Raw genomic sequence first — 13554 nt, forward strand, 5'->3', positions numbered from 1 at the left:
ACTCACATCTCACATCTTTTGTAGCGTCTCACACAAGACAGGGTGATGTCAGACTAAAGATGTGGTGCTAAAATAAGTTAAACTTTTAATTGACGTGTCTCTAGACTTTTTAGTTTTTACCCAGTCCACTGCCCATGTCTCACAGAACTCATTCGGTGTGAACGGCTCTTTATGTTATATTCTTTAACTTGATGTGTGTAAAGAGTACCTGAAAATCATACCTGAGTAAAAGTACAGAGACCTTACAGCGAAAATGACTCCATTACAAGTTACAAGTCACCAAGTCCAATACGACTTGAGGAAAAGTCATAGGCCCAGTTTCACAGACAGGGTTTAGATTAAGCCAGAATTAGGACATTTAAGTCGCTTTTATAAATGTGCCTTAGAAAAAAAACATTACTGGTGTGAATCTTGAGACAAAACAATGGCACTGACTTATTTTAAGATATTCCAGCACAAGTTGCTTCCAGTTAAAACAGCTCAAACATGCAATTTTAGTCTGGGACTACTTAAGCCTTGTCTATGAAACTGGCCAATAGAGTATCTGATTTGAACAGTACTCAAGTATTTTACTTGCACTGATTGTAACACCTAAAAGACATGCTGGTGAAAAAAATTTGTGAGGAGGGCAATCACGTTTATTTTCTAAAATCAATAAAACGAAACACCTCAATATCGCAATAAATCAAGGTCGACAAAACAGCCTCTACTGTAAACGTCTACAAACACTCAAGTCTCAGTTCTCAAAAAGGACATAAGTAAAGCAATATCCTTCAAAAAGGTTTCTTCAAAATAACAGTTAGATAAAATAATGATGAGTAAAATTAAATAGTCAAAGCCCACTTGCACTAGATGTGCTGGTTTCGGCTGCAGTCACAACTGATCATCTCATACATGAAACCCCTGAGATTCAGAAACGACCTGATAATGCACAGTGAAAGTATAAAGTAGCCTTGTTGACAAGTTTGGGTGAGTAAGGGCAAAACACACAGGATAAAGTACCTTAAATGTCCTGTAGATGGCGATACTGCTTCTTTTGTAGCAGAAATAAAATGATGCAGAATGATGCCCATGCAAAATGTAATGTTGTCAAGTATAGAGTAAAAGTTGCTAATATCTTTGATACTCAGTAAAACTACAAAGTAGCCAAAAAGATACTTAAAGATCCTGTACCTGATATTTTTTTCGTCTCTTTGGGCAAAATGGTTTAAACCCCAAATAATATATTTAAAAGCAATCATCTGTGATCAAAACAGGCTTTATGATGTCATCTACTGTTAATTATAGAGGATTGTAATAGATGAGATTGTAATAACATGCTCAGGAAAAAGGGGGTTGCACATATTGAACTCAGGGACAACAATTATAAAATGGTACATCATGAATCTATTTTCCAAACCGTGTTTTTGTCCAAAAAAAAAAAAAAAAAAAACGTTTAAATATGTAATTTTGGTGATAAAATGGATAAAATGATTGACTACAGGGGACTTTAAATATTTACACCACTGATCCTAGGATGCATTCACAACATTTCAAGACTCCAACCAATACAATTTCTTTCTTCTGTGGAACACATGGGATTTGAGAGCTTACAGTGGAGGGAAAAATCCAAGTATTTAATGGTTGTGTTTTGACCACTTTGGATCCTGGTGAAAATATGCTTTCATTGTGTGGAAAAGAGCCGCTCAGAGACTCTTCAAACTAACTATCCCACAGAGCACAGGAAGTCACACGAGAGTCGTCAAAAGACCACCAGCTCTACATTTTGCCACGGTTGTTCCTCAAATGAATGTTTGCACATGTGGCGCGGGACTGAGTCGAGCTACTGTAACACAGCAGCACTGCGATGACTGGAAATCACAATCACATCTTCACGTCACATTTATCAGATGTTAACTGTGACCTGTGATATAATATTAGCCCCCAGTTCTCTGCATCCACATCTCTCATGTATCAGAGCGGTTTGGAAACAGCCAGGCGAGCACATCCTGAAGGCCCTGTCCCGAGCGCCCACTGATCTCTAGTGTTGTGATTGACTGAGGCGCAGTTCTAATGATGTCATCAATCCTGAACAGCGACTTCAGCTCCACAAGAGACATGGTGCACGGAAGATCCCTGAGGAAAGAAATGTATTACTGGAGAGAGGAGCGATAGGCTTAGCATGACTTAGAATGAATTAAATCAACAAGGGAGAGAGCAGCTGTTTCCATCCACCTATTTTGGGATATCTCATAAAAAAAAACAATGGATAGAAACTATAAGATGCACATAAATTCTAAAAATGTGCATAAAAAAAGTATGCGTTCAATTGAGGTGCATACAGTTTTTATTTGATAAGAAGACATGCACATAAACTACAATTGAAACACATTTACTGAATAAATGTGACTTTGCCTCATCAGAGGATGTGATTGGATAACTGGACTAATCAACAGACCAATCGCATCACAGCATCTCAAATGTTGGTTTGATCGTTCTGAAATGCCTGAGCCGAAGTCGGTCATGAATGATTTGCTTTAATTCCTTCCCAGAAGCGTCTCGCACGATTGCGTTCCCAAACATCAGGCATCTGAACTCAAGCTAACACGACCGCGTTTATAGAGTCTGGCTCAGAATAAAGAGTCCCAGTGGCTTCGCCGATTTCAGCAACTTCCATTTATTAGAGATATTTTACGCCAAATTCCCAGGAATGAATGATTTTGCTCTTTTGAACACATGGGATGGAAACGTTGCTTTATTCGCAAGTGAATTATGTGACATTCCAATCAAGTTAAAGTCGTAACTTTGGATGTAAGCGTAGCTGGTGTGTGACCTCTGACCTCTTGTTGAAGAGTATGAGCACAGCAGCAGCGTGAAGCGGCTCCGCAGAGAGAACAGACAGCAGCTGGACGCAGGACGATGAAATCTGGCCAATGTTGCCACAGTCCACCACAAACTACAAGGCATAAAGAACAAATGCATAGCAATAGTGATGGACAACATGATCATACTGTAAATGTACATACAGTCTCTCTCCAGGACTCTCAAGACAAAACCTGCCAACAATCTTCACATCCAGTGGTTGATAATCGAGGGATTCTACGAGCAAAGCCATTACCTTCTGCCATCTGAGTTACTGAGATATTCACTACCAGTCAAATGTTTGAACACACTTCATTCTTCAATATGACAGTCTGTTTTTCACATTTTTATATACTAGTAAATTCATAACTCACAACACATATGGATATATGGGAATTAAGTAGTGACCAAAAATGTTAAGCGAATCAAACCTTAAACCTCTATTTTGGCTTCTGTACTATTATATATGTAAACTTATTTCTTTCTCGTTCACTTATTTCTTGACTTGTTGATACTCACTATAACGGATGTGCAATCTAAGTAGTATTTTGGCCAAATGGGCCCCATACAGCCTCCCAGCTCTCGAACTGTTATTTTCTTCCTCCGACATATGAGGTCTGTGAGGTTGGTGCCGACCTAGAAAAAAAAAAAAAAGGTATTTCACACACACACACACACACACACACACACACACACACACACACACACACACACACACACAAAACAGTTTTTTTTTAATCACTTTTTTGACCAGTCCCCACCCAACTTATTTCCAACATATATAAATAAAAATAAAAGCTAGTATTTTGTAATTATTATTTTTGTAGATACACATATACATATATATATATATATATATATATATATATTACTCTAATGCATTATCAAACAGACTTTATTGTGATTTAAAGAAACTATTAAACAAAGAAACAAAAAAGAAGAAGAAAAAGTCAAACATAATCTTCATTTCCAATGTTTTCCCAACTTTTGTATTGGGCTACTTTAGTTTTAGATCGTATTTAGTTTAATTGACTTAAACACTGAAACCCACTGTTTGCTTTATATTGCGTTTAAAATATTACAGAAAGCTTTATTTTACTAGCTGAACAGCATTAGTGTGAAGAGGAGAAGCTCACCGTGGGAAGAGTGACGGGCGCTTCTCCCAAATCCGCATGCGCGTCCATCTGACACAACTGTTAGTCCAGATGAAGGAGTCATATTCATTGACAGTGAGTGAGAAATTATAATAAGAAACTATTAGCCTATATATTTAGGAAGGCAGACAGTCTGTCTTATGTAAACAGCTGGTAAAGGATATTCTGTAGTCGTTTCAGTAAAAGCGTTTTTCCAACTCCAGTTGCACCGAGCAATAAACACATCGCCTCGACCACTCAGTCTGCTCACAGTTTCTGTCTCAGAATAATAGCGCTGTTTTAAAGATTTCTGTTCTACACATACAAGCATTACATGGAGAGATTTCCTGTGTCGCCACGGCAACGATGCTATTTACAAAATAAAAGTCTCCATGTTTCCTGTATGATTATTTTTGAGGATTCATCGCGCCCTCTGGTGAGCTGTAGCAGAATTGCTCTCCAAACCCATATATCCATTGTGAAAGAGCAGTGTGTTATTGTACTAAATGTACATTTGTAGTGTACTTCAAGTCATAAAAGTATATTTTTTATATAAAATATAAAATATTTAGTATAAAATATTAACGGAAAAGGGTCACTTTCATGACTATATTTCTTAACACATTTAAATAGAGTTTTAAAAAAGTATACTAAATTAAAAGTTTGACTTTAAAAGTACATATTGAATCGTTATGTTTAAAAAATATATCGTGCTTAAAAGTAGTAGCCTACACTTATTTTGATGTGTTGGCACATGTAAAATAGCTTACTTTAACTATAGTGTTTTAAATGTTTTAAATTGCAACTCAGATAATTACAAATGAGTAATTACATGTATGTTTAAATATATGACATACATGATTCATAAAATTGCATTAAAAATATATTTTAGTCTGCTATGCTTGTCAGTACATTCAGCAGGACACTTTAACCATATTTCAGAGACAATAGAAGAAAGTACTTAAGGATGCACTACTGTGTGTCAAAAACACTCTTAAATTAAATAATTGGATTTAATATTTGCATTTTAACTAAAATACATTTTCATTGAATTGCAATTCACATTTAAGTGTGAGAAAACATTAGATTCCGTTCACAATGTAATCTACAAGTATATTGTTTATTTAATAAGAACTCCTAAAAGTACAGCATGCTTCTTTTTCACAAGGGTTTGCATATTTATCATTATGTTATTATCATTTTGGAAATAAAAATAATATTTTAATCCAGTTTTGCGTTAAATGTCTCAAAGGGGTGGAGCTGGAAACCTGGAAACAACCGGATGGTTCATTTTAATGGCGTCCTGGGTGTGATGAAGGATTATATGTTTGTTCGGAGCGTTTTGTTTTGTAAACGAGGCAGAGTGTAATGGAGAGTTCACAAAGAAACTTTTGTTGAAAGATGAAGCAGCAGCTGTGTTGGATCTGACCGTAAGTAAACGATTTCATAATGCTTTGTCTGTTAATGACGGTTTTATATAATGTCACATCATGTAATAGTGAGTGGGCGTTGATACTGTTTCCGACACAATGACTTTAGCCAATCATAACAGTGGCCGTTTACTGACAAGCCTTACAGGAGCCGCCCCTTAAAAACTGACCATTTCAGACAGAGGGTCAGAGTGAAGGTTGAAGATCACCGTTTTTCTACATTTTTGTGCAAAAAAAACAACCTTTATTAACATTATAAGTGAACCTCAAGTCAATATCATGAACCCTTTAACTATTAGGCGAACCTGATCTTCCTTTACATGTGTTTTATTCTGTCCTTTAGTTCGAAGCTTCTTCAAAATGACTCACATTTACAGCTGGATGTAAATTGTGTTTTCTCTGTTTGTTTTTTTCCATATGCGAAGTTCAAGAAACTGAGAATATTAAAGCAGTTTCTGGATGAAATGATTGGCTGAACTCCAGTGATCGTCACTCTTTCAGAGTTTCTCTTCCTCATATATGAGTCTCTCAGTCTCTCTTATTCTCTTCATCTCTCCACTAAACTCAAACTGCTTCACAGGGAAGATGCTGATCATTTTCTACTTCACTCTCCTCACTCTTCTGTCATGTAAGTTATTTCACTACAAACATGTTGTTCTCTCAGGGGTGTCAAAGTTGATGAAATTAATTGTATTGATTATAATTTCACAGGTGTCAGATCTGTGAAAGTGGTCACACAGAAACCCTCTGTGCTGACAGAACAAAAAGGCAAATCTGTGACTATGGATTGTAACGTTGAAAAGGATGATGTTCAATATGTCCGCTGGTATAAACAGAGTCCAAATGAAGCTCCTCAGTATGTGTTGAGATTCCATCATTCATACAAATCTCCATGTATATGGTCATGGTTTTACATCCAGCCGCTTCACACCTAGAGCTCAGTCAAAGATTGACTATAGTCTGATCATCAGTAATGTGGATGTTGGTGATTCTGCAGTGTATTACTGTCACACATGGGATGACACTGCTAAAGAGTTCGTATCACAGTGATTCACAACATGACAAAAACCTCCTCACTGCTCACATTCACTTCTGCTTTTACACACGTCTCACTTGTTCTTGAGTTCAATATTGGCCAGTTTTTACAGTTTACAGTTACATTACATTTACATTTATTCATTTAGCAGACGCTTTTATCCAAAGCGACTTACAAATGAGAACAATAGAAACAGTTAAACTAACAATAGGACAACAATATGCAAGTGCTATGACCCTTCTCAGTTTAATCTAATGCAGTAATTCTTTATTTATTTTATTTTTTTAGAACAGAATAGAATAGAGTAGTAGAGAAAGTGTTAGTATTACTGGATCAAGTGCTGTCGAAAAAGAAGTGTCTTCAGCCGTTTCTTGAAAGTGGCCATGGACTCGTTAGGCAGATCATTCCACCAGCAGGGAACAGTCATGGTAAAGGTCCGAGAAAGAGATTTAGTGCCTCTTTGAGATGGCACCACAAGACGTCGTTCACTTGCAGAGCGCAAGTTCCTGGATGGCACATAAGTCTGAAGTAAAGAGTTAAAGTAAAAGGGAGCAGAACCAGTGGTTGTTCTGTAGGCAAACTTCAGTGACTTGAATTTAATGCGAGCAGCAACCGGCAACCAGTGCACTTTAGTGAGGAGAGGAGTGACGTGTGCTCTCTTCAGCTTGTTAAAGACCACTCTGGCTGCAGAATTTTGGATCAGTTGCAGATAGTGCAAGCTGGAAGACCAGCCAGGAGAGCATTACAATAGTCCAGTCTGGATAAAACTAGCGCTTGGACAAGGAGTTGTCTAGTTCTGATAGGAAGGGCCTGATCCTCCTGATGTTGTACAAGGCAAATCTACATGACCGGGCAGTTCTAGCAATGTGATCTGTGAAGTTCAATTGATCATCAATTACCACACCAAGGTTCCTGGCTGACCTTGATAGAGTTGTGGATGACGAGCCATAGAAAAGTTGCTTATCTCTTTTCTTAAATTTTGTAGTCTGTCTGTATGCAAATGTGTTTGATCACATATGACTTATGCCAATATTATTACATGTTATTTATCACATGTCAAATTATATTACCCATTTAAAACGTATGGTGTAACTTAACGTTAGCAGCTAGGTATTGTTTTAGTCAGACACCCGCCCCATCCTGGCCTAGTCTCCAATCAATGTTGCTAACGAAGCACCTTTGTCATTTTTTTTGTGCTAGCTGAACAGCATTAGTGTGAAGAGGAGAAGCTCACCGTGGGAAGAGTGACGGGCGCTTCTCCCAAATGCGCATGCGCGTCCATCTGACACAACTGTTAGTCCAGATGAAGGAGTCATATTCAATGACAGTGGGTGAGAAATTATAATAAGACACTATTATATATTTAGGAAGGCAGTCTGTCTTGTGTAAACAGCTGGTAAAGGATATTCTGTAGTCGTTTCAGTAAAAGCGTTTTTCCAACTCCAGTTGCACCGAGCAATAAGCACATCGCCTCGACCACTCAGTCTGCTCACAGTTTCTGTCTCAGAATAATAGCGCTGTTTTAAAGATTTCTGTTCTACACATACAAGCATTACATGTAGAGATTTCCTGTGTCGCCACGGCAACGATGCTATTTTACAAAATAAAAGTCTCCATGTTTCCTGTATGATTATTTGTGAGGATTCATCGCGCCCTCTGGTGAGCTGTAGCAGAATTGCTCTCCAAACCCATATATCCATTGTGAAAGAGCAGTGTTTTGTTGTACTAAATGTACATTTGTAGTGTACTTCAAGTCATAAAAGTATATTTTTTATATAAAATATAAAATATTTAGTATAAAATATTAACGGAAAAGGGTCACTTTCATGACTATATTTCTTAACACATTTAAATAGAGTTTTAAAAAAGTATACTAAATTAAAAGTTTGACTTTAAAAGTACATATTGAATCGTTATGTTTAAAAAATATATCGTGCTTAAAAGTAGTAGCCTACACTTATTTTGATGTGTTGGCACATGTAAAATAGCTTACTTTAACTATAGTGTTTTAAATGTTTTAAATTGCAACTCAGATAATTACAAATGAGTAATTACATGTATGTTTAAATATATGACATACATGATTCATAAAATTGCATTAAAAATATATTTTAGTCTGCTATGCTTGTCAGTACATTCAGCAGGACACTTTAACCATATTTCAGAGACAATAGAAGAAAGTACTTAAGGATGCACTACTGTGTGTCAAAAACACTCTTAAATTAAATAATTGGATTTAATATTTGCATTTTAACTAAAATACATTTTCATTGAATTGCAATTCACATTTAAGTGTGAGAAAACATTAGATTCCGTTCACAATGTAATCTACAAGTATATTGTTTATTTAATAAGAACTCCTAAAAGTACAGCATGCTTCTTTTTCACAAGGGTTTGCATATTTATCATTATGTTATTATCATTTTGGAAATAAAAATAATATTTTAATCCAGTTTTGCGTTAAATGTCTCAAAGGGGTGGAGCTGGAAACCTGGAAACAACCGGATGGTTCATTTTAATGGCGTCCTGGGTGTGATGAAGGATTATATGTTTGTTCGGAGCGTTTTGTTTTGTAAACGAGGCAGAGTGTAATGGAGAGTTCACAAAGAAACTTTTGTTGAAAGATGAAGCAGCAGCTGTGTTGAATCTGACCGTAAGTAAACGATTTCATAATGCTTTGTCTGTTAATGACGGTTTTATATAATGTCACATCATGTAATAGTGAGTGGGCGTTGATACTGTTTCCGACACAATGACTTTAGCCAATCATAACAGTGGCCGTTTACTGACAAGCCTTACAGGAGCCGCCCCTTAAAAACTGACCATTTCAGACAGAGGGTCAGAGTGAAGGTTGAAGATCACCGTTTTTCTACATTTTTGTGCAAAAAAAACAACCTTTATTAACATTATAAGTGAACCTCAAGTCAATATCATGAACCCTTTAACTATTAGGCGAACCTGATCTTCCTTTACATGTGTTTTATTCTGTCCTTTAGTTCGAAGCTTCTTCAAAATGACTCACATTTACAGCTGGATGTAAATTGTGTTTTCTCTGTTTGTTTTTTTCCATATGCGAAGTTCAAGAAACTGAGAATATTAAAGCAGTTTCTGGATGAAATGATTGGCTGAACTCCAGTGATCGTCACTCTTTCAGAGTTTCTCTTCCTCATATATGAGTCTCTCAGTCTCTCTTATTCTCTTCATCTCTCCACTAAACTCAAACTGCTTCACAGGGAAGATGCTGATCATTTTCTACTTCACTCTCCTCACTCTTCTGTCATGTAAGTTATTTCACTACAAACATGTTGTTCTCTCAGGGGTGTCAAAGTTGATGAAATTAATTGTATTGATTATAATTTCACAGGTGTCAGATCTGTGAAAGTGGTCACACAGAAACCCTCTGTGCTGACAGAACAAAAAGGCAAATCTGTGACTATGGATTGTAACGTTGAAAAGGATGATGTTCAATATGTCCGCTGGTATAAACAGAGTCCAAATGAAGCTCCTCAGTATGTGTTGAGATTCCATCATTCATACAAATCTCCATGTATATGGTCATGGTTTTACATCCAGCCGCTTCACACCTAGAGCTCAGTCAAAGATTGACTATAGTCTGATCATCAGTAATGTGGATGTTGGTGATTCTGCAGTGTATTACTGTCACACATGGGATGACACTGCTAAAGAGTTCGTATCACAGTGATTCACAACATGACAAAAACCTCCTCACTGCTCACATTCACTTCTGCTTTTACACACGTCTCACTTGTTCTTGAGTTCAATATTGGCCAGTTTTTACAGTTTACAGTTACATTACATTTACATTTATTCATTTAGCAGACGCTTTTATCCAAAGCGACTTACAAATGAGAACAATAGAAACAGTTAAACTAACAATAGGACAACAATATGCAAGTGCTATGACCCTTCTCAGTTTAATCTAATGCAGTAATTCTTTATTTATTTTATTTTTTTAGAACAGAATAGAATAGAGTAGTAGAGAAAGCGTTAGTATTACTGGATCAAGTGCTGTCGAAAAAGAAGTGTCTTCAGCCGTTTCTTGAAAGTGGCCATGGACTCGTTAGGCAGATCATTCCACCAGCAGGGAACAGTCATGGTAAAGGTCCGAGAAAGAGATTTAGTGCCTCTTTGAGATGGCACCACAAGACGTCGTTCACTTGCAGAGCGCAAGTTCCTGGATGGCACATAAGTCTGAAGTAAAGAGTTAAAGTAAAAGGGAGCAGAACCAGTGGTTGTTCTGTAGGCAAACTTCAGTGACTTGAATTTGATGCGAGCAGCAACCGGCAACCAGTGCACTTTAGTGAGGAGAGGAGTGACGTGTGCTCTCTTCAGCTTGTTAAAGACCACTCTGGCTGCAGAATTTTGGATCAGTTGCAGATAGTGCAAGCTGGAAGACCAGCCAGGAGAGCATTACAATAGTCCAGTCTGGATAAAACTAGCGCTTGGACAAGGAGTTGTCTTGCATGTTCTGATAGGAAGGGCCTGATCCTCCTGATGTTGTACAAGGCAAATCTACATGACCGGGCAGTTCTAGCAATGTGGTCTGTAAAGTTCAATTGATCATCAATTACCACACCAAGGTTCCTGGCTGACCTTGATAGAGTTGTGGATGACGAGCCTATAGCTGAATGGTGAAGTTGTGATGAAGTGTTGGGTTGGCCGGGACCACGAGTAGCTCTGTCTTCACAAGGTTTAGTTGAAGGTGGTGGTCCTTCATCCAGCCAGAAATGTCTGTCAGGCAGGCTGATGTTTGCTGTTGTACAGAACTGCGATCACTCAACTTTATTGATCACGGCTCTGATTTACATCTGGACAGAGAATTTCATACAGAATATATTCTAATCATGCATTATTATCATCCATGGTTCTTCTGCCTCAACATCTTCACAGGACTCTTCTGTTGTGGTTGATGGTGTTGTTTAAAAATGACTTGCTTTTATTCCATTCAAAACACACTTGGTCATCCTTAGTGTTCTTGAACTTAAATTCTGAATAATGTTTGGACATTTACAGAACTTTCTCCTCTGAGTCTTTCTCAAAACTACAAATGTACACTATCTAGTATAGTACCGTTTTTTTTTTTTTATTCGCTTTGGTACTATTTTCACAAGTAAAGTGTACATTTTCAAAACTCTTAGTACAAAAATCCAAACTGATCACACTTCTATCACAGCAAGACATTCTTTCAAAACCTGATCTCATGCTTTCATTACAGTTATACTCATTTCAGTCCACATAATCATCGTTTCAAACACAAGATTATTGTAATATGTAATGAGAACATTTGGTTTAATCACAGAAACACAACAGTATGATCTTCTTTCAATTTAGTACTTTTAACAATCAGTTCATTCAACAGCAAACAATGCAAGATACATGTTTCAAATCACAGTTGTTGCTGAAATAACTACAGTAATACAGGCTATGCCAGATTAGAAAATACACGTGCATAACCTAACTTATGTAACTGAATCCATAATGTTTGTAATAGTATATATCCAGTGTCTTATCAAAAGCTGTGATGAAGTACAGCCATGAGGTTCTGTGCTGAACAGAGTTTGCTGGCAATGAATACAGTAAATGATTTTGACTATTTGACTGAATATACTGTAGTGGACCTTTACAGGTGACGGGTGAGTTACAGTAATGTAACAACCATGTCTCTACCATGTTTACAGCATCACATGGAATACATACTGTAATGTAAAAGGCTGTATTTGATGCCGTCTGTCTCCCTTCTACTGATGCATCTCTGATCAATCTGATGTTTTACAGTCATTGACTGTTTCCTCTTATACTCTATTCTGCTTTACAGTATTTACAAATGGCAAATTTCTCTGTATCTTTCTCTCTCTCTCTCTCTCTCTCTCTCTCTCTCTCTCTCTCTCTCTCACACACACACACACACACACACACACACACACACACAGACACACACATGCATGTGCACACACTTTGAACATCGTGGTGGTTATTATCTATAAATCACTTATGTAAAAAGAATTCATTACATTTGGTTATCCATATCAGAAATTGCAAACAAGTTCTATAGAAACTGTGTATTGAATCAATATCTATAGAAATCTATAGATGTACCAAATGATTCATTGATTATTAAATAATTAAATAATAGACAAATGTATTAAACTGAACAAGAAGAGATGCAAATCAAAAGTTTGATAGTAAGAGCTTTATGAAAGGCAGTGACTGTGAATGAAACATTTATGTAGATGAAACACTTATGTTGTGTTGTGAAAAGGATACTTAGTGATTTTGAGTATTGTACTAACACAATTGAAAACATGATGAAATGTTTGAAAAAAGTGCACTTTTGATGATCTGTTGTGATATTAGCACTAAGAGTTTTGAAAATGTACACCTAACTTGTGAAAATAGTACCAAAGCGAATAAAAAAAACTGTAAAATACTCATGAAAGTGGAATGTCTGAGTAACACTTTGGATCTGTTTCAGCTTCTCTCAAGAAGATTTATTTATTACATGGTCAATTAGGATGATTTTCCATTTCATTTGAAAGTCTGTACCTTCTACGTCTCTTCACTCATCTCTCATCCCTTCCTTTTGTCTTTGTACAATTTCTCCTCTTCTTCTTTCCACTTCACCCATCTCTTCTCCCTCTCCTTTTCTTAAACTCTCTCCTCCTCTCCTCTTCATCTCTTTCTACATGTTTCACTCTTCCTCTCCCATTCCTCAACTCTCTTCCACTCTTACACCTCTTTCTTTCCTCCTTCCTCATGCTTATTCTTATTATTTCATTTGCATAACAATGTTTGTTACTTCTGAAAATAGTTTTTATCATTAATGCAATTGTGATAGCTGTGTACATTTTTTTCCAGTGATGTGTGAATTGTTAACCAGATTAAATCAGATTGGCCTTCTAGTTTGGGGCCAATTGAAATCATGCTATGTGTAATTGAGAATATGACAAACTTATAATCTGTTTAGGACAACTATAAAGTGTTCAGATCGATGTCAAATCGATTGAGAAAAACTTTAACACATTTTCCTCAGTGAAGAAGTGAGAAGCTCATGTGTAGTTTGTCAGATGTGGCATGTCTATTGTATTATGTGGGT

At 36.7% G+C, this 13554-nt stretch overlaps 1 protein-coding gene and 2 long non-coding RNA genes across 4 annotated transcripts; 2 read left to right on the forward strand and 1 right to left on the reverse strand.

Moving 5' to 3' along the window:
• Positions 1 to 1484: 1484 nt before the first annotated feature.
• On the reverse strand, positions 1485 to 8008 carry arl16 (ADP-ribosylation factor-like 16). 2 transcript variants are annotated; one of them, XM_082166828.1, is made up of 5 exons: positions 7847 to 8008; positions 7675 to 7732; positions 3361 to 3477; positions 2820 to 2935; positions 1485 to 2115 (listed from the first exon to the last, which is right to left on the reverse strand). In XM_082166828.1, the coding sequence occupies exons 1-5, from the start codon at positions 7906 to 7908 to the stop codon at positions 1947 to 1949; spliced, it is 522 nt and encodes a 173-aa protein (XP_082022954.1). In that variant the 5' UTR covers positions 7909 to 8008; the 3' UTR covers positions 1485 to 1946. The 2 variants fall into 2 exon arrangements, with proteins under 2 accessions (XP_082022954.1, XP_082022953.1); XM_082166827.1 differs by lacking the exons at positions 7675 to 7732; positions 7847 to 8008 and adding exons at positions 3978 to 4035; positions 4159 to 4388.
• LOC309496722 lies at positions 5275 to 6256 on the forward strand. Its single transcript, XR_014205195.1, has 2 exons — positions 5275 to 6032; positions 6116 to 6256. It is a non-coding gene; the product is annotated as an uncharacterized lncRNA (long non-coding RNA).
• A 1146-nt stretch (positions 8009 to 9154) lies between the features above and the next one.
• LOC309496726 lies at positions 9155 to 9945 on the forward strand. Its single transcript, XR_014205196.1, has 2 exons — positions 9155 to 9721; positions 9805 to 9945. It is a non-coding gene; the product is annotated as an uncharacterized lncRNA (long non-coding RNA).
• Positions 9946 to 13554: the final 3609 nt, after the last annotated feature.

The sequence above is a fragment of the Leuciscus leuciscus genome, assembly GCF_965113295.1.
Source record: "Leuciscus leuciscus genome assembly, chromosome: 1".
Classification (NCBI taxonomy): Eukaryota; Metazoa; Chordata; class Actinopteri; order Cypriniformes; family Leuciscidae; genus Leuciscus; species Leuciscus leuciscus.

Coding starts and splice junctions, on each gene's coding strand:
- arl16 (XM_082166828.1), bottom strand. CDS start 7,908: ATGTGCTTATTGCTCGGTGCAACTGGAGTTGGAAAAACGCTTTTACTG. Junction 7,733..7,846: donor TTACTGAAACGACTACAGAA/TATCCTTTACCA, acceptor TCTGGACTAACA/GTTGTGTCAGATGGACGCGC. Junction 2,936..3,360: donor TAGATTGCACATCCGTTATA/GTGAGTATCAAC, acceptor TATGCCTTGTAG/TTTGTGGTGGACTGTGGCAA.